Below are 21,313 nucleotides of genomic sequence, written 5' to 3' on the forward strand. Positions count from 1 at the left end.
TATGAGTTTAAAACAAGAGTTGGGGCTAATACCTCGTAACTAAGACTTTTTGGTTAAAATTAGTTCTAATTAGCTTATGTTTAAAGCCCACATTATGTCCATAAGCATGATATAAATGTTTGATAGTCATGTGCTGAACGTATGGTCTAATTAGCACACGAGTAAAGTGATACGTGGGTATAGTTTAGTTCACGAGTTATAGTCCCACATTGAATAGGTTAAAAAAGAAATATAAGTTTAAAAGAGGACTTGGGCCTTTGGGTTAAAATTAGTTCATAGCTTTTGTTTGAAGCCCTTGCTAATAATCTTTTGATGACGCGTAGTATAAGGTAGTACGTATGTACTTATAAAAGTTAACTTTGGAGGTAGGAGGAATAGGTGGTAATGGTTGTGTTACAGAAACCGACAGAGATATATAAAGGAATAGGAATGGCATTCTTTTTGACTGCATCATGGCTTCTAGCTTGTGGAGTTTAGCGCAACAACCAACTTAAATAAACTCCCCATCCCTTCCCATCCCACTTTTGGCCCACTCCCTTTTTAACATTTTTCTTTATCTGTCATCTTGCACGTGCAGAGGCACTTTTCAGTTCAAGGAAGGAATCAAGAATCGTGAATGAAGGGAAGCAACTCTGACAGATATGATAAGATTGCAGCTGCACACGTGCACACGCACCTTCATAGACGCTGATGCACATGCACTGCACCGCACTGCCCTCCGCTGTCCGCAACGTCACTCGTTTGCGTGCGACTGAGACCAGCAGAAAGCAGCGAGGAGGCTGTAAAATTATAAGGGTTTTTTGTCTGAAGCCACCATAAAAAACATTCGTTTAATTAATACATTAGTCTTTCGGAGAACCATCACGAAAGATTTTGATTTTTATATAACCACCATAAAAATATGCGTTCTTAATAAAAGTGTTACCGAATCGTAACTTTCGTCTATTTCATGTTAAATAATATGCTAAATTTCTAAAATACCCTCACGGTGAGACCTACTAATCTATATTATATTTTCTCGTACCAACAAAACATATTATTTCCCTTTAAAACTTTATTAACTCCCTCAAAAAGTTTTCAATTTCCTCAAAATATCCTCCACTCACCCCCATCAAACTTTTGTTATAATGGCCATTTGTGTTATTTTATACTATCATTTAACAAAATACTAATGTAAATTATAATTTTGTGGCCCTTTGTAAAAAATTCATATTTTTATGGTGGTTCTAGCAGAAATAATGGTGGTTCTCTGAAAAATCATAATATTTCGTGGTGGTTTCCTTTATATAAAAAAAAAAAAACCCAAATTATGATCTACGATGATCTTCAGAAAGCGAGCTTGATTGGTTTCAGTCCACGCGACGACTTAACTACGTGTCATTCTGTTCCGTGTGCAGAACCCCGTAGTCGATAATTAGAGAAAGGCCGCCGGCGGCATCGCTACGCCTGAAACAGTTAGAAGCAATACACCGTGCATGGACTTTCACTTTGGCAGTTAGCCACGGAATAACAATACGGCCCAAAACCCCAGCCCAAGATAAATAAGGCTCAAGAACCCTCGGCAAGAGGATTTGCATCCAAACCGTGCACTCCCGGTAAAGCCGAGGGGACCAGGGTGGGGCACTTTGATAGTGAATTCCGGTTTGCCGTTCGAAACTTTGCTGCAACACTCAAACGGATGGTTACAAAATGAACAGGGACGGTATAGCAGCGTAATTGATAATGAGATTGCTTCTGTTAATCAAACGGGGTATTAAAATCTCAGCAGAATTTTATCCTCTGTCTGGGTCTGCTATTGCCGGTGTATTTTGGTTTCTCTCTTTATCAGATCTACTCGTCAACACGTTGAAATGCGAGAATAGTGAACCTACATTTGTACAAAGAATCAAAGACATTTTGGTAGTTTGATTCACATAAATACACACAAGGCTTGAAAAGGGGTAAGCAAACAACAGAAATTTCAGGACCTTGTACATCTGTAAAGATAAAAATCTAACAGATAATAGAATATAGCAAAATGACCCTACGATTACTCCAGCAAGCCAGAAAGCCAACAACATAACTGACTCGCAAGAACAATCTACTGAACCAGCCATGATATATTAACAGTTCACCCGAGATTCGAACAGACCACACAATCGCTATGTCCACATAAAAGTGTAGCACACTTGGTTTCAGCGGATCACATGGATCGATTTTATTTTCCATTGTAAAAAAATCATGCAGGGTAAGAGGAACCCCAGTTGAGCAAGTTCCAAGATAAGAAAGGGGAATCCATCCTAATAAGGTTCCATGAAATCAGCCAAGAGAGTAAACCATACGTTTAGACAGCTCCTCACCCACAGCTTTTACATATCTGCGCAGCTGCATTTCAAGTTCGTTCATGTATCTGTCGTCGACCGGACCAAACATTTGCTGAAGGTCCTAAAAAAACAAAACACATCGCATCAATTAAAGTCAGACAAACGACACATGGTGACATATTCAAAGTATGTACAACCTGGCTTGGTAGAACTTGGAAGTCATAGGTAAATGAAAAACCTTGCATCTTCTCAAAGCATAATCCACAAGCGTGCATGAACAGAACACATACATCCAATTTCAAAAGTGCATGCATGGGCAAAATGAAATTGAATATATTGAAATAACAAAATTTTAGGCATTTCAATCCGGCATATCAAGATTAGTAGAGTGAATAATTAGGGCAACAGAAAAGTAATTATGTTTTGATGAATTGCCCTCAAATCTTTATGTACATTGAATTTATAGTATCAGCATTCACAACAAAAAGACTACACCAACATCACGCAAGAGGATAAATCTCTAATCATACTCCATAATCATTATTTGTCACTCTGTGAGTTGTTTATGTAGAAAATTTTGTTTTCATTACTTGAAACTGGCTGACTGGAAAATCCTGCCAAAGATACAGCAAAATATACCATCAAGTTTATTAACAAATTATAAGTGTTATGCTCCTGATGAAATTGAGAGGTTATCTTCGGACTTCTGCAAGAAACATAAGCACCTAAACCAACACATAACACACTTGCACAATTTACCTTCTTACTCGTTTTTGCTAGTATCCGCATAGACAAACTTTCAATCAATCTCACAAGTTTGGTATGACTAAATTTAAAAGTGAATTACGTTATCAGTCCAAAACTATGTTGTAGTCATTTACAGAGGAATACCCAGAAAGAACATTTTACATAAGGGTTGTCAGATCCGCTGCAACTATAGTTGCATGCAACTAAGACATTTTGGAAGTTGTTTATAAAAATTCTAAGTTTTATTGGCTATATATATAAAGAAAAGTAAAAAGACTTTTATGCATAAATTGTTAGGGTTCTATTAGTAAAAGGACTTTTATGAATACCCAAAACCCTACCCCAGCTGTTTCTTCTTTGTCCCGTCAGCCTCTTCCTTCTTTTGCCATCTCTGTTTCGCCGTACAAAGAAAAAAAACTCCTTTCCCCTGGTTGATTGCCGTCTCTCCTTCTTTCCCTTATCATCAACGCGGGTTTGGACTCAGCCACGTCTCCAACCTGAGAGTCGTGTTCACTTCTCCGCAGGAAAAAAAGAGGTTTCTTTATCAGTCGTGTTGGGATCAAGAACACTTCTAGGTATTTTATATTTCCCACTTAGAAATTTATGGCTACATCTCAATATTTTGAGGCCATGGCCATGGTGGAACCAAACCTTGGTTCTGTTGCCTCTTGTGTTGGTCTCCACGCCTTCTGTCCTCATTTCTATACAAGGCCATTTAATTTTAGCTTGTGACCTTGAGTTACCATATTAAAAAAAATTGTTATGTATACAATGCTTAACCATGGCTATAGGGTACAATAGGATATGTTGATTGGTTTTAGTATAGTTAATTTAAGTTGGTATATCCTAAAATTATTTTTTATAGGCCTTCGCGTCATAGATTATACGGTAATTTTGATGATTATTTATAAATATTATGTAGGAATTCCAAGGGACTTCGAGGAGGCATTGTGATTGATATTCCGATAGTCTTTCGGGTTTATGTAAGTGGTGAATTTGTACATTATTCACAGTGTACTTTTTTAATATATAATATTATATTGACTATATGTAAGTTGTTCTGATGGATTATACTCTTTTGTATGATTGCTCGCATACTGATTGTTGATTGGATTATTGCACGTGGTTATTTGATATAAGCCTTTGCTTATTTTCTTTGTCAATTGTTATGTTTTTTCATATAGTAGTAGGTTGAGATGCATATGTGATTGATTGATTTCACTATTGGTTAGCCTTTGGCATATTTGTATAACGTATTTCGTTTTACGAACTTTGTTTAATTTTCTTAAAGCATATGCATCTCAGATCAATATACCGGTATATGTCGGATATAAGCAAGTTATTAAAACAGGGCTCAATGTGCCTCTATGAGGTTTTATTTTAGCGCTAAGAGCCCAAATTTGGGTCTCACCTAGGGAAGTTAATTTTTGCTCATACTCATTTACCCACCTAGCCCGCCAATTACTTGGTCCGCCCAAAACCCACTCATTTAGTTAAATGGGTCTAATCGGGCGGGTTCATTTTAAATTATATTAAATGGGCACTAAATGGGTGGTGTTTATTAACCCGTTTGCCCGCCCGCTCGTATTCCCAAAACAAAAAACCTAAATCCCGACCCTAATTTCTCTCTGAGCTCTTCTTTTCTCTCGAACCCCGACCCTAATTCCTCCTCTGCCTCAATCCCGACCCCAATTCCTCCTCCGCCTCCTCCACCGCCGCCTCAACCGCCTCTCGAACCCAGAGCCTCCTTCGCCTCCTCCTCCACCGTCTCCTCCGCTGCCTCAACCGCCTCTCAAAGTCAGAGCCTCCTCCGCCGCCTCAACCGTGAAGCCAGAGCCTCCTCCGTCACCTCAACTGGGAAACCCTAGTCTTTCTTCGAGTTTCGCGATGGCGCACGCGTTTGCAGCTCAGGTGAGTGAAGATTCGTTAACTAATTCTTGTTCTTTGATTGATTTCGTTCGTTGTAATGGTGGGAATGGGGATTTTTGCAGACTTCGATCGGTGTTCCGATTGGAGGCGACTCGTCTCCTGGGAGGTCACGAGTGAAGGTATGATACTGTATGAAATTGCTTCTTTTTGCTGTAAAACTTCTGTTTTAGTGTATAAAAGTGAAATTTGTGCTTATGAGAAAAAAGTTTTTAACTTTTTATTAACATTAGATATCATAAAATCCAAAATTACACTATCTAACTAATGAATGTGCGGTATTGAGGGGAATTTGGAGGAGCGAAGTGAAGCTTAGTATAAAGAAGCTGATAATTCTTCTTTTGATTTAAGAAATTTTCGCTCTTTTTTCTGAAATTTGCAAATTTACAGGTTTCCTATGTCGTGAAAACAGGATTTTCAGCAATTTAGGATCGAGTTGGAGGAATTATTTCCGTAGAGTTTTATTGTAGACATTCCCCCCTCCTGTCCAAATAATGCACTAAGCTGTTACTAGCTACACGTACATAAGATGAAAAATTATACTAGCAAACAGTAGAGATTGAGAAATGGCAGTTAAATCTACCTACGCGTGTTTCTTAAGACACAACTTAAGAATCTAAGCTCTAAATATGAAAATTTGGGGGTGTAATATGCAACTAACCAAGATTTTGGGCGGCTACTTTTTTAAAATTTCTACTATCATGTTGGTTCATTATCATTTCTATTGCTACACTTTTCCTAACTCTGTAGATATTTGGTGTGTATGTTAGAGAGGATGGTCGCGTTCTTTTTTCCTCCGCCATGTATGTTTTTGTATGAGGTTGGAGGAATACGTTCATGTGTTTCCTCCACCATGTATCTTTTGGCCGTACATATGAATTCGTACATATGAATTTTAGGTCTTTAGTGATTGATTAGCAGATACGGACAAATATCTGCACTGGTATGATACGATGGGCAGTCGTTTGTCTCAGTTCGCTAAAATGAAGGTTTAGGGATTGGCTAAGATTGATTGGTCTATATTTTAGCTAAAGTCAGGTTGAATCACGACTCTAGCAAGTTGTGAATGAATGAAAGACATGCTGAAGGAGAAGTAACTTTCCATGACTGATACAAATTGATTAGCATGTATCTACAAATATTTGCACCGATATGATGTGATGGACAGTCGATTGTCTCGGTTTGCTAAAATGAACGATTAGGGATTGGCTAAGATTGATTGGTCTACATTTAGCTTAAGTCAGGTTGAATCAAGACTTTATAAATTTGTGATATGAATGAAAGAGAAGCTCAATGAGAAGCAACTTTCCATGACTGATACAAATTGCTAGGCTGGCTGAGTTCATTGTATCAGCAAAACTTAACTGTTAATGTGTATATAAATTATAAATAAGTCCATGATTTACTTGTCTGTTCTAATACTCTTTCTAACCAGCATCCCACGTGGTCATATATTTAGAACAGTGTCTTAGGGCACCTGGTTATAGAAAGTTCACATCCAAACCGAAGAGTAGTCTAATCGTCAGTCAGTCTGACACTACCGTCAAAACTTCATAAAGGACAGTTAATGTCTTCAAATAAAACTCGTAGGGAATAGTCCAAGAAGAGTCCTGCCGGATGTTGTAATTGTCAACACTCTCTTGAAGTCTTCAGTTTGATATTGAGCAGCTAGAGCGTAGTAATAATGATTAGGATCATCTGAGGGAAGTTGAGAATGTCTATATTCCTTAGTCTGGTGCTAGTAATGCTTTGGATGCAATATAGTAATAAATTAGAAACTATAATGAAGTGTATGCAAAAAAATCTATACAAGTTTGGATCCTTAGTATCAAAGATAGAATTCCCTGTTTTCTACTATGTATCTTAAGCGCATTTCTTGCATCCTGCAAACATGGAGCGAATCAGTCGTAGTCAAGTTTGAACTATGATGTCAACAAGAAATAGTGGCTTTTTTAGTTAAAGTTCTAATTTATTTCCTGTTATGGCTGGCAAAATGTATGCTTTCCAGTTCCTTTCTTCAGATATTTTCTGTTCACTGTTGAGAAATGCAAAGTGATTCCATCTTTATGTTTTCTTAGTATGTTAGTTTGACCAATAAAAATAATTAGCCCTTATGTATTTTGCTTCTAGTTACTTATGGAAGAACTCGAACTCTAGGTATAATCACACACTATGGCCTTGATCAAATTAGACAACTTTGTTCGTTATTGGGTGCATCTGTTTCATGTATTGTGGCACAGGATGAAATTTCTAGTTGCTTGTTATAGAAAAGAGAAACACAATAAAATTATTCATGGTTTTTATGCTCTGTTTTCATACAAAGATATTTATCCTTAACATAATTGAACTGGTTGTTTGCTTGTTTTTCATACAAAGATATTTATCCTTAACATAATTGAACTGGTTGTTTGCTTGTTTCTTTCAGGGTGCATGAGGTGTTACAATCAAGAAAACTAATCTTGCTTTGATCTTCGGCATTTATGATGAGCCAATGACTCTTGGGCAGTGCAATATGATTGTTGAGAGGCTTGGTGATTATCTCAATGAATAGGGATTTTAGGTTTGTTGTGTTTCCTTTTTCTATTCGGGTTTGGTTGTGGCCCCTCGCATTGCAATACTTGAAATGAATAATTGTCAATTCAACAATTATGTGGACTCTCGTGAGGGGTTTGATGTTTGGTTAATGTGTTTGTTATGATCCCTATCCCATTAAAATTCGGTCTGTATTTTTCCTTTGATTGGGGTTATTGTGGCATTTTAAGACGAGTTGTGATGTTTATTCATAAGACAGGTTTGCACATTCGAAAAAGTTATGCTCTATTTGAATTCTATTTGAATTTCTTTTCGATGTGACATAAGTGGCTTCTTGTGGTATTGGTTATCGCAATAAACAACGTATATCATTTTACAAGTGATGTATTCTTTGAGTTCTTTGCGCTTGGCATAGTAAAAAGAAAAAAAAAATACATGATTGGTAATTTTAATGCTATCTTGTTCAATATGTTCATGCTATTCCTGAATGGGTTATGTACATGTCTGTGCATATTTTGATAATTCAAAAAGTTTACAAAAAGCCCCCTAAATTTTGTAAAAACTCCCTAATAGTTTACAAAAAAAACCCTAAAAGTTTACAAAAAACACCCTAAAAGCATTATACATATATAGCTAATATAGTTAAATGGGTAAATAGACGGCCCGTTTATTAAATGGACGGGTAAAAACCCGCCCATTTAGAAAATGTTAAATGAGCCATAACTGGGTAAATAGGCAAAACATGCCCGCCATTTATGGCCCACCCATTTTATACCCAAACCTACATTAAGTTCATGGTTCCGGGACGGTGAGACTAGGGATGTTAAATGGGTAGGTAACATCCCTAGTCTCACCGCCCCGGAACCATGAACTTAATAATTGTGGGGTTTATCGAGTCAACTGGAGTATAAAGTGTTGACTGCATTGAGACATGACCTACTTATTTCTATTTCATGATTTTTAAGTTTTCTTAAATAATTGCATCAAGTACTAGAGTCCATTGATGATTCCCTATCATTCTTATATTTTGATTCAATGTTATCGATAGCGGATAGCGTCGTCGTGTAGCGGTGAGGCATCGCTAAGGCTATTTGGGGCTATTGCGGTAAAATAACGGTAAAAAACGTAAAATCAAATAGCGGTCTAATTTAGATATGTGTAAATACTAAAAAAAGATTAAAAAAATCTAGAAAATCTAAAAGTGTATATTTGATGATTTAAGGAGATTCTAAACATGAAATAGACATGTAATCGTCACATAATACCAAATACGACTGGATGAGAAGTCAATGAGTCGTCGTCTTCGAGAAGATAAGCTGAGCGGTGAGAGTATTCTAGGAGGAGTTCATGGTGAAGGAGGTGAGAGAAAGTACTGAGTTAGGTGACAAAGGCTATGAGAGACGACGGGAGCACGCTGAAAATCGCGGGAGGCGGTGGAATGTAGTGGTTAAATGTTGAGTTTAATTTTAAAAAATAAACCCCAAACCGCTTGTAAATAGCAGTCAAAAAGCGGATTTTGCACACAATTGCCCGCTATTTACCATTAGGGCGTACTATTAGCCGCTTTTACGAAAGAAAAACGCATATTCAGCAATATGTCACCGCTATTGGACGATAGCGTAGCGGGAAGGGACCATTAACGCTATTAGCGCCGCTATTACGGGACTATTTACCACTATTTATAACAGTGTTTTGATTATTGTTTGTCGAAATATTTGAATTTTTGCAAAACCAGTGTTCAATGTACGAATTTTTTCACTTATTGAGTTGTGAACTCATTGTGATGTTTTCATTCTTTTCAGAGACTCAGGATTAAGTGGAATTGATGATTTTTTTCAAATTCTTAGAACGGAGCAAGGAATAAAATTCGAGATCGTTATTTGTCTTCTAGGTGAAGGTTAAATAAAGTCTTCGATATTTAGTTGATAAATTGAGAGTTTTGTAATAATGAGATTCTTTCCTTTAGGTCGAGTTTTATTTCAAGTTGAGGAATATTTATTTTTATCAAGTTAATTGGATTAATGTTGACTTTTGGGATTATAGAGAATATTTATTGTTGGTTTTAGTTCAATGAAGAAATTATTTTGATGGTCTTTTAATGAATGTATATTTTTGGATAACTTTTCACAAGTTTAGTCCTGCTCCAATATTTCTTTTAGGTTTGTAAATTGGGATCGTGACATTGTTACGGTTGTTTGTTTCTCTGTAATTAATAGATGTAGTTGCAACTATAGTTGCAAAAAGCATCAGGTAGCAGATGATAGCCTATGCAGATTTGGGCGTAAGACGCAGTTGCAAACTTTTTGTATTGTAAGCGGTTGCAACTCTAATTATAACCAGACCTAACAAAAGTCATAATATAATAATAATAATAATAATAATAATAATAATAATAATAATAATAATAATAATAATAATAATAATAATAATAATATCCTAAAACAAATATCTGCAACTATAACTGCAAGTGCAATTTGCAAAATGCTAGTCCGACATTCTTAACTTCATTATAGGAATTATTATAATCAGAGTACCTGTGCATACACCATGTGGCATCATAATTGTGCCCTAGTATGTCATACATGGTCTCCCTGATTTGGACAATTGGACCCACCCACGTCATAACGGAGTTGTGTTACCATTGTGCCAAGGCTCGTCCTCTAAATGTTTTATACAAACTAGACTCACTTTCATTAAGGCACATACTCACACCAAAAAGGAAAAAAAAGGACAGCAGTACCTATATCTTTAAGGCACAGCAGAAAGTAAAAAATTGGCAAAAGAATATACAAACCTTGAATTTGAAGCGTGAACCATTCACATCCATCAGAATATTACTGATATCAAAAGGTTCCAGATCATCTGTATGCAATTCACAGCTAGATTCTGAGTCTGATTCATTATCCACACAAGAATCAGAACCTTCAACATCAAAGTCTGTTTCCACACCTTCATCACTAAAATGTTTACCTTGGGCATCCCCATTAGGAGAGTCTGATCTACCAATAGCCATGCTTGGCATCTGTGCTGATGATTCCTGATTATTCAACATCATATGATCTGATAATATGGCATAAGCCGTTTTATCAAGTAAAGGTTTTGCATTTTTAAATGGCACCCACCTGCAAAATCCCCATTTAACCAATAAGCATTAAGTAACAACAAGAAAGAAACATAGCGACCATAAGGAAAGCAATTAACAATGCACATATAACTAGTAGCAGGATAAGCATGTGCAACTAGCGTTTCAACACAGGAACAAAAGAAATAAATATGATGAGATTTTCAACTTGTGCATTGCCACAGGCTTGTTTGGTTGGGTAGCACCTCTGCAAGTTGTGTTACAGTAAATGCTTTTGCAATATCGTGTTGCCAGTTATCTACTTGGTCTTAGCTGAAAGTGGTACCATTGCAAATAGAACTCTATTTCATTAGTTAAATGACGATATAATTGTTTTGCTGACATGCTAGTGGAAAAATCCTTATCCACCTGCAACTTACAATGCAATTATGCAAGACATTATAGTAAGAAATTTTTAGGTCAATTTTGCCAATTAGAGATTAGCCCAAGCTATGCAGTACAGACATTTTTATAATGACGGCGTACCTATGCCCATGCTCACATGTTGACTTGGCACGTGGCAAACAATTCAGGACCCTTCCCAAACATATCATCAATTACACACAATACATTTCTAATATAGGACACTTTCGACACATCTCCTACATTTCTCATACAGTTTTTCAACTACACATGTTCAAGATATTTACTTACTTTAATTCATATATAAAAAAGAATACTTAAATTAAAAACGACATTCAACAGATATGTTTCCATCTAAAAAGCAGAAGAGGCAAAGGTTTTATTTGTTTATGGAGTCATCAAAATGCGACATGGGTTGAAATTTCAGTATACATGTAATCATTATTATATTATTAGAAAAATATGATTCAGATGCAAAAACATGTCAAAATACGCACACACATGCATGTGCGCATTTACACACGTCTATATACCAAATTAACAATCATATTGACCTGTTCCTTGGCTACTTTATAAGGAACTATTGTGTAGTATCTCCATCTCCCTATATCAAACTTCAGGTCCATACTTCTCAGATGAGAAACTATGGGCATGGTTGATCACATGAGACCTTTTTTTTTCTTTTTCTTTTCCTTTTTTGTTTTTTTTTTTTTTTTTTTGGGGGGGGGTTTAAAGGCAACTTATTTACTGGACTGAGGAGGAGTTATGGTTGTTTTGCACAATTTGATAAAGAATTCCAAATTTTTTTAAAAGGAAGAGTGGAAGCATGCCACCTTATCACTTTTGGAAGCTTGTTTCCTCTGAAAATAGGAAAACAATGGAAGAACATTATAGCTGACTGTTAGCTACAGTGGTCTTCACTAGGATGTTCCATCCACTTTTTCTCAAGCCTTTATTTTAATGATATTCCTATGTATTACATGCAACCAGATATCCTAAGTGTCGTACGCATAGTTACTAAACATTACAACAATCAACCATCCTTCAATGCAAAACCTACTCTAAAGCTCCAACAGGCCTTCCATTAGTTAACTCTTTCATAAGGTTGATGTACTATGACATGCAAACATTGAAACTAAAAAGGTAAAATGTTCCAACTTCTAAGGTTCCTTCCATGCCCTCATAGATTTAATTCCACAAACTCAAGCTAATACAGGAATATGATCAGTCAATAGATAGGCTAAAATCCATAACTTAGATTAGTTTCAGAAGTAGAGTCAGTAGGTTCAGAATATCAGAAAACTTACACATAACGAAGAGGGCAGAGAAGTTCAGAGGGGTGATATGCTGCTTTGTATCTCATTTTGCTGCAGGAATGAATATAGTAGCCAAGATAATAATATTGAAGGCTGGGGCAACGCGCTTCTGCCTCCTTCACCCAATTTATTTCCTGTAGAGCTGAATACTTTCCGAGTGACAGAAAGGCAAGATCAGGATCCCAAAACAAATACTTGCTTGACAGGCATTTTGGGAGAACATCCACCACACCTACTGCAACAAGTTTCCCGTCAATTACATATTGCTGATGGAAAGAGCCAAAGCCACAAGAAGGAACAGCCCTGTGATTACTATGTGGTGGAACAAACACTAAAGGGGAATCTACTAGAAATCTTCTGTATGAGCTTTCTGTGACTTTCTCTGGCTTATCATCATGCACTTTAATTTGGTATCTTCTGTATAGTGCAAATTCTTCTAAATCAAAACTTGATCGTTTCATTCTTATCTCTAGTTTCCGTCTTTTAGAGGGTAGAACTTCACCATCACGAGCTGCAAAACTATGTTTGCGCTCAGCAGGATCTTCATTGGAACTTCGCATACTTTTATCAGTTGTTGAATCAAATGAGCCGACCCGTTTAGTATAAGAGTAGAAATTAATGTGACCATTGCAAGCTTTGATAATCAGCCCTCTATCTTCCAAATTTTGTTCTATGAAACCTGCCAACTTCTCTGCAACTAAAGCGGGTGAAATGTCCAAAGGCTCTCCCCTTGGATTTGGTGAACTTATCGGACTTGCAGTTTCTTGTGATGAAGATGAGCGTCTTAAGAATGCTGCAATCTGAAAAGAGATGTTGCTAGTGTACAACAAACCTTCAGATATTTCCATTAGCTTCCTTTTAGCTCTGAATGTTACCTTTTTAACAACTGCTCTGGGGAGCTGAACGGTAGAAGGAAACTCACCACTTCTAACATATGCAGCTATAGCTTCGTTGATCAGATTTGACAAATAATCAATGACCTCGTTTTCAGGGTGCATATTTTCACATATACCAGCTGAAGATTCGGTAGCGATTTCTGGAACTTTTGTTGATGATGATGCATCTCCATTTAGGTTGAGTGAGGTCTTTGGTGAATTTTGCTGATCTTTTAATAATCCAACTTTATTCATGTTCTCTTTGCCATCTAAATACCTATGAGCACACTGTATCAGTTTCTAATACACATTTAAACAAGTTGCATGGATTCTTTGCAGCCTTAATTTTAGGTAGTTAGCTCTATTTCAAGATTATTGATGGGAGAAGACACAAGAAAAGTACCTTTGCATTTTCCTAAATACACGAACTTGTTCTTTCGATGGAGCAAAGTCAGCTGCCTTCAAACGAATTGTATAAGACGGGCAGCACGTCCTTTCCATCTCAGGTTTATACAGAAAGCAGCCAGATCTCCTCCAACCTCGGTCAAGGAGTTCTGTCAGGGGTGCAAAAATCACAAGGCGAACTAATTGAGTCTCACGCAGCATAAGAAACAAATAGCTACATATGTGCTCTGGTCAGCATGATGCACAAAGTACTATGTCCATCAGTCTGTGTATCATGCACAACAATAAATTCTAACAAGCGATAGGTATCTGAACGATGCACCAAGAGAGGGCTAGGGTAAAGATGAATGAAGTGTAAGTACCACCACAACACTGTGACGTAGGAACTACCATGAAAATGTGCAAAGGAGTTGTTGGTGAAGTGATAAAGAGGGGGGGACAACAAAATGGAGGCAAGAGTTCCCAGTCTTAGATAGAGGAGGTGTGCAAATGGACGAATTCCTCACTATAGTATCCTTGACTATGTATAAAAAAAACATATATTTTAAAAAAAATTAAACGCCTAACGAGCGAAAACAAACTTGCAATCACTAGCAGTACCTGATAAGGGTGTATCTTCTCTTCGGAACTTAGCGATCTTCATGGGAGCTTGAGAATAGATGATTCTCATGGTAACTTGAGAATAGGGGTGTAAAACAACGCAGGGGAACGTAGGTTGAAGCGTGAAACGAGATGGCGAATCGAAGAATTGAAGCATCCAGTTTTCAGCCCGTAAGTCGACTCATACATGTACATGAGTCGACTCATCAGGTTGAGTCGACCCATGCCTGTCGTGAGTCGACTCACGAAACCCAGCCGTTTTGTCAAAAGTTTCTGACCAGTCGACTCATGCTTGTCATGAGTCGACCCATGTGTCATGAGTCGACTCATATATGCACATGAATCGACTCATATATGCACATGAGTCGACTCATTGATGTTTTCCTGATTCGTTTGGATTTATGTTTGCACGAATTCCTGTGGGGTTTGGGCTTGGTTATTTACCACTTTGTCATCCACGTTGTTACACCTATATAAGGGATTATTTAGAGTTTCTAATCAATCAGATGTAATCAAAGAGAGATTCTAATCAAGAGAGATTAGGGTTTAGAGAGAATTGAGAGTTTATTCTCGATTCTAGTGAGATTGTGAGAGAGGGATAGTAATCTTTTCATATCATAATCTAGAGAGGGTATTTTTCTTCGCCACATACTAAATTATTCTTGTGTTTCTGTCATCCTCTTCTCAACCCACATTTGATAATTTCGCGATCAAAGGTGCTCGCATGACGACTCGTATCAAGTTGGTATCAGATCGATCAGATCCTGTGAAGAGGGAATCCTGTGTATGGTACCTGACTCGATCGCAATACAAGAAGCTAAGCGAGATCCTTATTTTATTGGAAGGAGTCCAGAAATTAAGGAAGGAGAAGATGACTGAAGGGGATAATTCAGTAATGCTTGATGCAATGGAGAAGCAGATCAAGACGATCGGTTCTACACTCAATCAGCTCGTAGGTCTCATCAATGAAAAGGACAGAAAGGAGGAATCTTCTTCGAAGGGTAAGAAGAAGCTCGAAGAGTCCAATGAAGATGGCGAGAAAACTGATTTTGATGAGAAGGTCGAGATTGTTAGGACTGCTCCACATCAAGGAGGTAAGAATTACTACCAGAATTTAAAAATTGATTTCAAGGTGGAGATTCATGTTTATGATGGGAGTGTCAATGTGGAGAAGCTCGATGATTGGATCAAGCGTATGGAGATGTATTTCACTCTCTATGGATATTCATCCAAGGAGAAGATTGTGTTCGCGACTTTGAAGCTTTCAGGACATGCGTTGACGTGATAAAAATCCTACTGCAAGCAAGAGAAGAAGACGGTATCGTGAAACAAATTTAAAGAACTACTGAGAAAGCAATTCTATCCAGTGGGGTTCCTTAAGGAGCGTTGGTACAAATAGTACGGCTTACGCCAAAGATTCAATCAGACCGTTCAAGTGTACACGACGGAGTTCTAGCAGCAGACGATGGTTCTAAACGTCGCGACGGACGAATACTCCATCTTCATGAAGTACATGATAGGTCTGAACGAATACATCCGGAAGGAGATGAAGCTATTCACGGTCGAGTCTATTGCAGAGGCAAACGTGAAAGCTATTGCCATCGAGGGCAAGCAAAAGAAGAACAAGGTAAAATGAGATGCAAAACAGACGGGTGGTAAGTCTAGTGGTTCCAAACATAAAGAGAAGAAGAAGGGTGATCCAAGGAGAACAAAACTAATTTGTAGTCACTGCGAGAAGACAGGACATATCGCTAATCGATGTTGGGAGAAGTATCATCATCTGAAGCCAAAGGGATTGAAGAAGAAAGAGAAAAAGGCATACGTGATAGCACAGTGTCCGAAGAAAGTTCCTGGGATGACAGAGCCCAACAGTAATCTCAATCTTATGGAAAGGAAACATGCTATGAAAGAGGACGAAGACCCCCGAGAGCAGCTCTTTGTGCTGAAGTTACAAGTGAAGACCAGTTTGGTTGATGTAATTGTTAATCCAGGCAACGAAAAAATTTGATATCCGAGGCCTTGGTTCAGAAGCTGGGTCTGAAGACAGTCAAGCATCCGAAACCTTATTCATTGGGGTGGATTCAGAAGAAGACGGGACTAAGTGTAGTTGATCAATACACTGTCAGATTTGCACTCCACGAGTCGTATATTAACGAGGTCACGTGCGACGTCGTTCTATTGGATGTTTATCAGGTTATACTGGACAATCCGTACTTGTGAGATAGATACGCGATCTACGAAAGACGAACTCAGAAGTACACATTCACCAAGGATGGTGAAAAGTTCATATTTCGTTCGGCGTCTCTTCCGAGGGAGGCAAACTTGGCGACGGTGACGCGAGCGAAGAGGCTAGTGAATGCAAACAAGAAGTTCGTCTCGCTGTGCATTAGACTTCATGACGAGCCATCGAAAAGGAGTTGCATGTTGGAGCGGAAGATGACTACGATGAGGTGAGGAACGAAGGAGTCGTTTTCAGTTGTACGTCGATATCAGGTTCCTAACAAAGCCAGGTGGTACAGAAAGGATGGAGGAGCTCGCGAGTTTCCTCAGCTAAAGTTCTAACTTGAATGAGACTTCAAGTTCCTAAAGGGGAGACCCATAATAGGCGTGTATCTTCTCTTCGGAACTTAACGGTCCTTATGGAAGCTTGAGGATAGATGATTCTCATGGTAACTTGAGAATAGGGGTGTAAAACAACACAGGAAAACGCAGGTTGAAGCATGGAACCAGACAACGAATCGAAGAATCGAACCATCCGGTTTTCAGCCCGTGAGTCGACTCATACATGTACATGAGTCGACTCATCAGGTTGAGTCGACTCATGCCTGTCATGAGTTGACTCACGAAACCCAGCCGTTTTGTAAAAAGTTTCTGACCAGTCGACTCATCACTACATGAGTCGACCCATGTGTCATGAGTCGACTCATATATGCACATGAGTCGACTCATCGATGGTTTTCTGATTCGTTTGAGTTTCTATTTGCATGAATTCCTGTGGGGTTTGGGCTTGGTTATTTACCACTTTGCCATCCACGTTGTTACACCTATATAAGGGATTGTTCAGGGTTTCTAATCAATCAAATGTAATCAAAGAGATTCTAATCAAGAGAGATTAGGGTTTAGAGAGAATTGAGAGTTTGTTCTCGATTCTAGTGAGATTGTGAGAGGGGGATTGTAATCTTTTCATATCATAATCTAGAGGGTATTTTCCTTCGCTACATACTGAATTATTCTTGTGTTTCTGTCATCCTCTTCTCAACCCACCTTTGATAATTCCGCGATCGAAGGTGCTCGCACGACGACTCGTATCAGTACCAAAGATACCACAACTGTGGATGAAATCAAAACATTGCAATGGTAAATTAAAAAAAACAGGTCGGAAGCCAAGGTCATAAATGTATGTAGAACTATAGATACTGGGGAGGCGAGGGGGAGGGGGGGCTGATGTACTAAGCATATAGGGAAAATGATATATGGTGAAGCATATAGATAGATGGCTATGGTGGAGGAGGATTGGTTACATCCTAACGAACAAGGGATGTCTGATACAATTAACACGCTAGCAAAGTGAGCATGGCCAGACAGAATTTCGCACATAGCAAGTGAACGAAACGAAATCAATGAAGTTAATATGATATGCAATGACAGAATACCTTGGTAATCATCAACCGTAATGCTGTGTGCCCATAAACCTGCAAACGAGAGAGAGAGAGAGAGAGAATTACAAAGAAATTGCAGGGACTTTGATTTATTAGACGACGACGACGACAAGCAGTGATGGAGAATTTGAGCTAAGATGTTGATGTTGATGAAAGAAAGAAGGGAGGTAGATCTATACAATAAGAATAAAAAAAGGAAAGAAAAAAAAAAAAGAACAAACCATGGGAGATGCTAGAGGAGGAGGTGGATTTGCAGTAACCGCAGGGGCTTCTCCTCTTTCCGTGATCCACCACCAACGTTTCTCTTTCTCCTTCTTTGCCTCCGCCTCGACTCCGCCGATGATTGCTGCTATTACTATTACCCCGTCTCCCATCTCTCTCCGATTCTATTCGGTTCTATTCGATGGGTTTTGGAAACAAAAACGAGGCCTGATCTGAATCCTCTTCTTCTTCAGTCGCTACCACCCCAACCCCCTTCTTAAAAAAAGAGGTTGAGATGAAAAGGGGACGAGACGACGCGTGTAAAAAATCATATCAAGGAACTTCTCTCTTCAATTAAGGGGCTGTTTGGTTCGCTATTATAAGGGGTGGAAAACTCAGAAAACCCCTCCACGTCAGATTTTTAGTCCTCCACGTCAGTTTTTTTGTTTCCGTCCATTTCTTTGTGCCGCTTTGGTTCGTTCGGATGGAAGAGGGAAAACTCTGCTGAAATCGCCGCCAGCTCAGATTTTTTTTCCCTCTCCGATTTCCTTCCCCAACCGAGTGAAATTGATGAAAACTCTGACACGTCAGATTTTTTCCTTCTTTGCTTTGTTTACAAAAGTTTTCTTTTTTTTCTATGCGAACCAAACACAAGAAAAATAAATACATTGGTTTCTCACCATTTTTTATGTGCGAACCAAAGCAAAACAATCTATTTCTTGGAAAAGTTTAGAAAACTCAAAACTTATATTTCTTTACATGGAGTTGCATTTCCCTATATCAAGGAAACGAACCAAACAGCCCCTAAGTAACTAATTCTTCTAATTTATTAATTAGCCCTAATTCCACTGTTCTACAACACAGGGGAACCGCGTGCGTGACTCCACGCTATTCTTCCAATTTTAGCTGCGCCTTCCATTTATGTCTATCAATTTCTTTATTTTTTTTTCCTTCCTTTCCTTGACGAGGGATTTTCCTCGTGACTATGAATATTGACCTCAGGACACGTATTCTAGCAAATTAGTTTTCCCGTGGGTGATAGTCGAACCTAAGACCGTGGGTGCTTCGGAGGAGAGTCGAACCTCCCAAAGACGTTGAAGTACTACTCATAAGACAGTTAACCAAGTCAGCTAAACTATGTTGGGTTATTCTTCTTTTACTCTTTTTTTCCCCCTTTCTATTTCTATTTCTATTTATTTAATTCAGACTTTATTGATTCTATTATATACGCTTCTCTTTTGAATCTGGAATGTTTTATTATTATATATTTTTACTCTCCTAATCTAATCTACAGTTGGTAATAAGAGATATATAAGAGACATACTGTAGTTTAACTACATGTGTTTTCTTTTGTTTTCCCCATATAGGAATTAAAGTTCTAGATTATGATATTCATACACTCTATCCTTTCTGCATGATTTTGCCGGATTATGGCTCTTCTTTCTAGCCATGTGAAAATAATCTAGGATACACCATCGCTTCACGCATAAACCAAACACATTCTCGCACGCACACGACTGCAGTTTATAATAGGAAAGACCCCAACAAGCTTATCAGTATCAATAACATAACATGGATAGCAGACTACAGTACATAACTTGGAGGATCCTTGTATCTGGGATCCTATGTCGTGTCGTCATTGGGATTCCTTCCAAGTCCCCCGAAATCATTCGGAGAACATGATATACAAGATAACAATGGGGTTCATGAATTCATATATACATATTACGAAGAAGATACAGGCATTTTGGAAGCTCCACATTTAATGAGATTCAACTAGTTTGAAGCGAAGGGCTGGGAGTCCTGCTGGTGAGTGCAGGCCTCATGGTGACAATCGCTGACTCATTAGCCCCTGCCCTCAATGCAGCCCTCCCAGCTTCCAAGAACCTTGCAACTGCATCCTCAGCATATCGGTTTGCTTGCCTCACACTCATACTCTTGCCAATGTCTGGATACGCATTAAGGACATGGTCTCCGTTGAGCTGAGAAGCAAGCTGGATAAGCTCCACCTGAAACTCCGAAAGAGAAACATCCTCCTTTGCTCCCGATGCCCTTAGTGACCTCACTACTTCTGGGAGTTTCTCTGCAATATGGTAATGAGATGAGAATATTTACCAACACAAATTCACCCAGCCAAAGAAGCAAATGTACTTGTTGGGGGTACGAGAGGGAGCACATAATCTTTTAGTATTTGTTGGGGTAAGAGGTGGAGCTCATATATTCCTATTTGAACCGCACGCATTAGGTCAAAATAAATATAAGAGAGAGAGAGAGAGAGAGAGAGAGAGAGAGAGAGAGAAGAGCACATAATCTTTAGTATTTGTTGGGGTAAGAGGTGGAGCTCATATATTCCTATTTGAACCGCACGCATTAGGTCAAAATAAATAAGAGAGAGAGAGAGAGAGAGAGAGAGAGAGAGAGAGAGAGAGAGAGAGATCAAACTTGTTTGCTACTCATGGCATTTGATAAAATATTAGCTAATTTTTATGATCAAAGGAACTCATCAATTTGTGAAAAAACACATGCAACTCTTTATTTATCTTGGACAAATTTAGTTTCTAGAAGATGGACAAAAGGTAAGTGGCTAATAACAAGTTTTGAATATAAATTCCAGTGCAAGCAAATGAAATGTATATAATACGTACCTGGACAATCAGTTCGAGGGGTCTTCCGAAGGGAGAAATAGCTCTCAAATGTACCCGCCCATGCATCTCTTTTCGTAAGAAAATTTGTGTTCAGATTGAACAGCTTCTTTACAGTTGCCGGAACAGATGAATGTTCAAACTGTGAATGTGGAGTTGGCCCATTAGGCTCATGGATCACTGCACGAGATGGAAAATTTTCAGTGCAAAATATAGCACATTAGTACATACAGTTGAGTGTAAATTATCGAGCACAACCAAATATAGAGTATAGTCGCCTAATTGAAAATGTTAAATTAACTTAGTAATCCACCAAGTCTATATATCAGATTGTTGTCTATAAAATGTAGCAGACTTGCTGAAAATAATCAAGATGTATTACGACAACTCTACCGCTACAGCCAGTCAACAGTGGAAGTTAGCTCAAGTGATGCATTTGAGCTATACGATTAAAAATATTAAACTTCTGTTTGCAGCCAATCTGAACATTCATGCTTTTTACTCTTCCAGTATGACACTGAAGATACAATCCAATTTTGTTAATCAGACCCCAATAAGATATATTCTCACTCCAGAAGTAGAATTCAACACTTGCAGGAAAAAAAGTCATCTTTAAGGAAGGA

The 21,313-nt window shown here is 38.2% G+C and overlaps 2 protein-coding genes across 3 annotated transcripts in view; both read right to left on the reverse strand.

Annotated features, from left to right (window-relative positions):
- LOC109829757 (arginyl-tRNA--protein transferase 1) lies at positions 1,931 to 18,200 on the reverse strand. Of its 2 annotated transcripts, XM_020396786.1 has the most exons (7): positions 18,069 to 18,161; positions 17,842 to 17,880; positions 13,587 to 13,737; positions 12,300 to 13,460; positions 10,479 to 10,630; positions 10,303 to 10,400; positions 1,931 to 2,424 (listed from the first exon to the last, which is right to left on the reverse strand). In XM_020396786.1, the coding sequence occupies exons 3-7, from the start codon at positions 13,682 to 13,684 to the stop codon at positions 2,299 to 2,301; spliced, it is 1,635 nt and encodes a 544-aa protein (XP_020252375.1). In that variant the 5' UTR covers positions 13,685 to 13,737; positions 17,842 to 17,880; positions 18,069 to 18,161; the 3' UTR covers positions 1,931 to 2,298. The 2 variants fall into 2 exon arrangements, with proteins under 2 accessions (XP_020252375.1, XP_020252376.1); XM_020396787.1 differs by having other exon boundaries at positions 10,303 to 10,630; positions 18,069 to 18,200.
- Positions 19,536 to 21,313, reverse strand: part of LOC109829525 (non-specific phospholipase C1-like) — an 8,550-nt gene continuing 6,772 nt past the window's right edge. Inside the window, 2 exon segments of the mRNA XM_020396615.1 lie at positions 19,536 to 20,131; positions 20,694 to 20,870. Coding sequence (XP_020252204.1) covers positions 19,821 to 20,131; positions 20,694 to 20,870 — 488 coding nt within the window. The 3' untranslated portion in view covers positions 19,536 to 19,820.

Source organism: Asparagus officinalis, chromosome 2 (assembly GCF_001876935.1).
Source record: "Asparagus officinalis chromosome 2, Aspof.V1, whole genome shotgun sequence".
NCBI classification, from domain to species: domain Eukaryota; kingdom Viridiplantae; phylum Streptophyta; class Magnoliopsida; order Asparagales; family Asparagaceae; genus Asparagus; species Asparagus officinalis.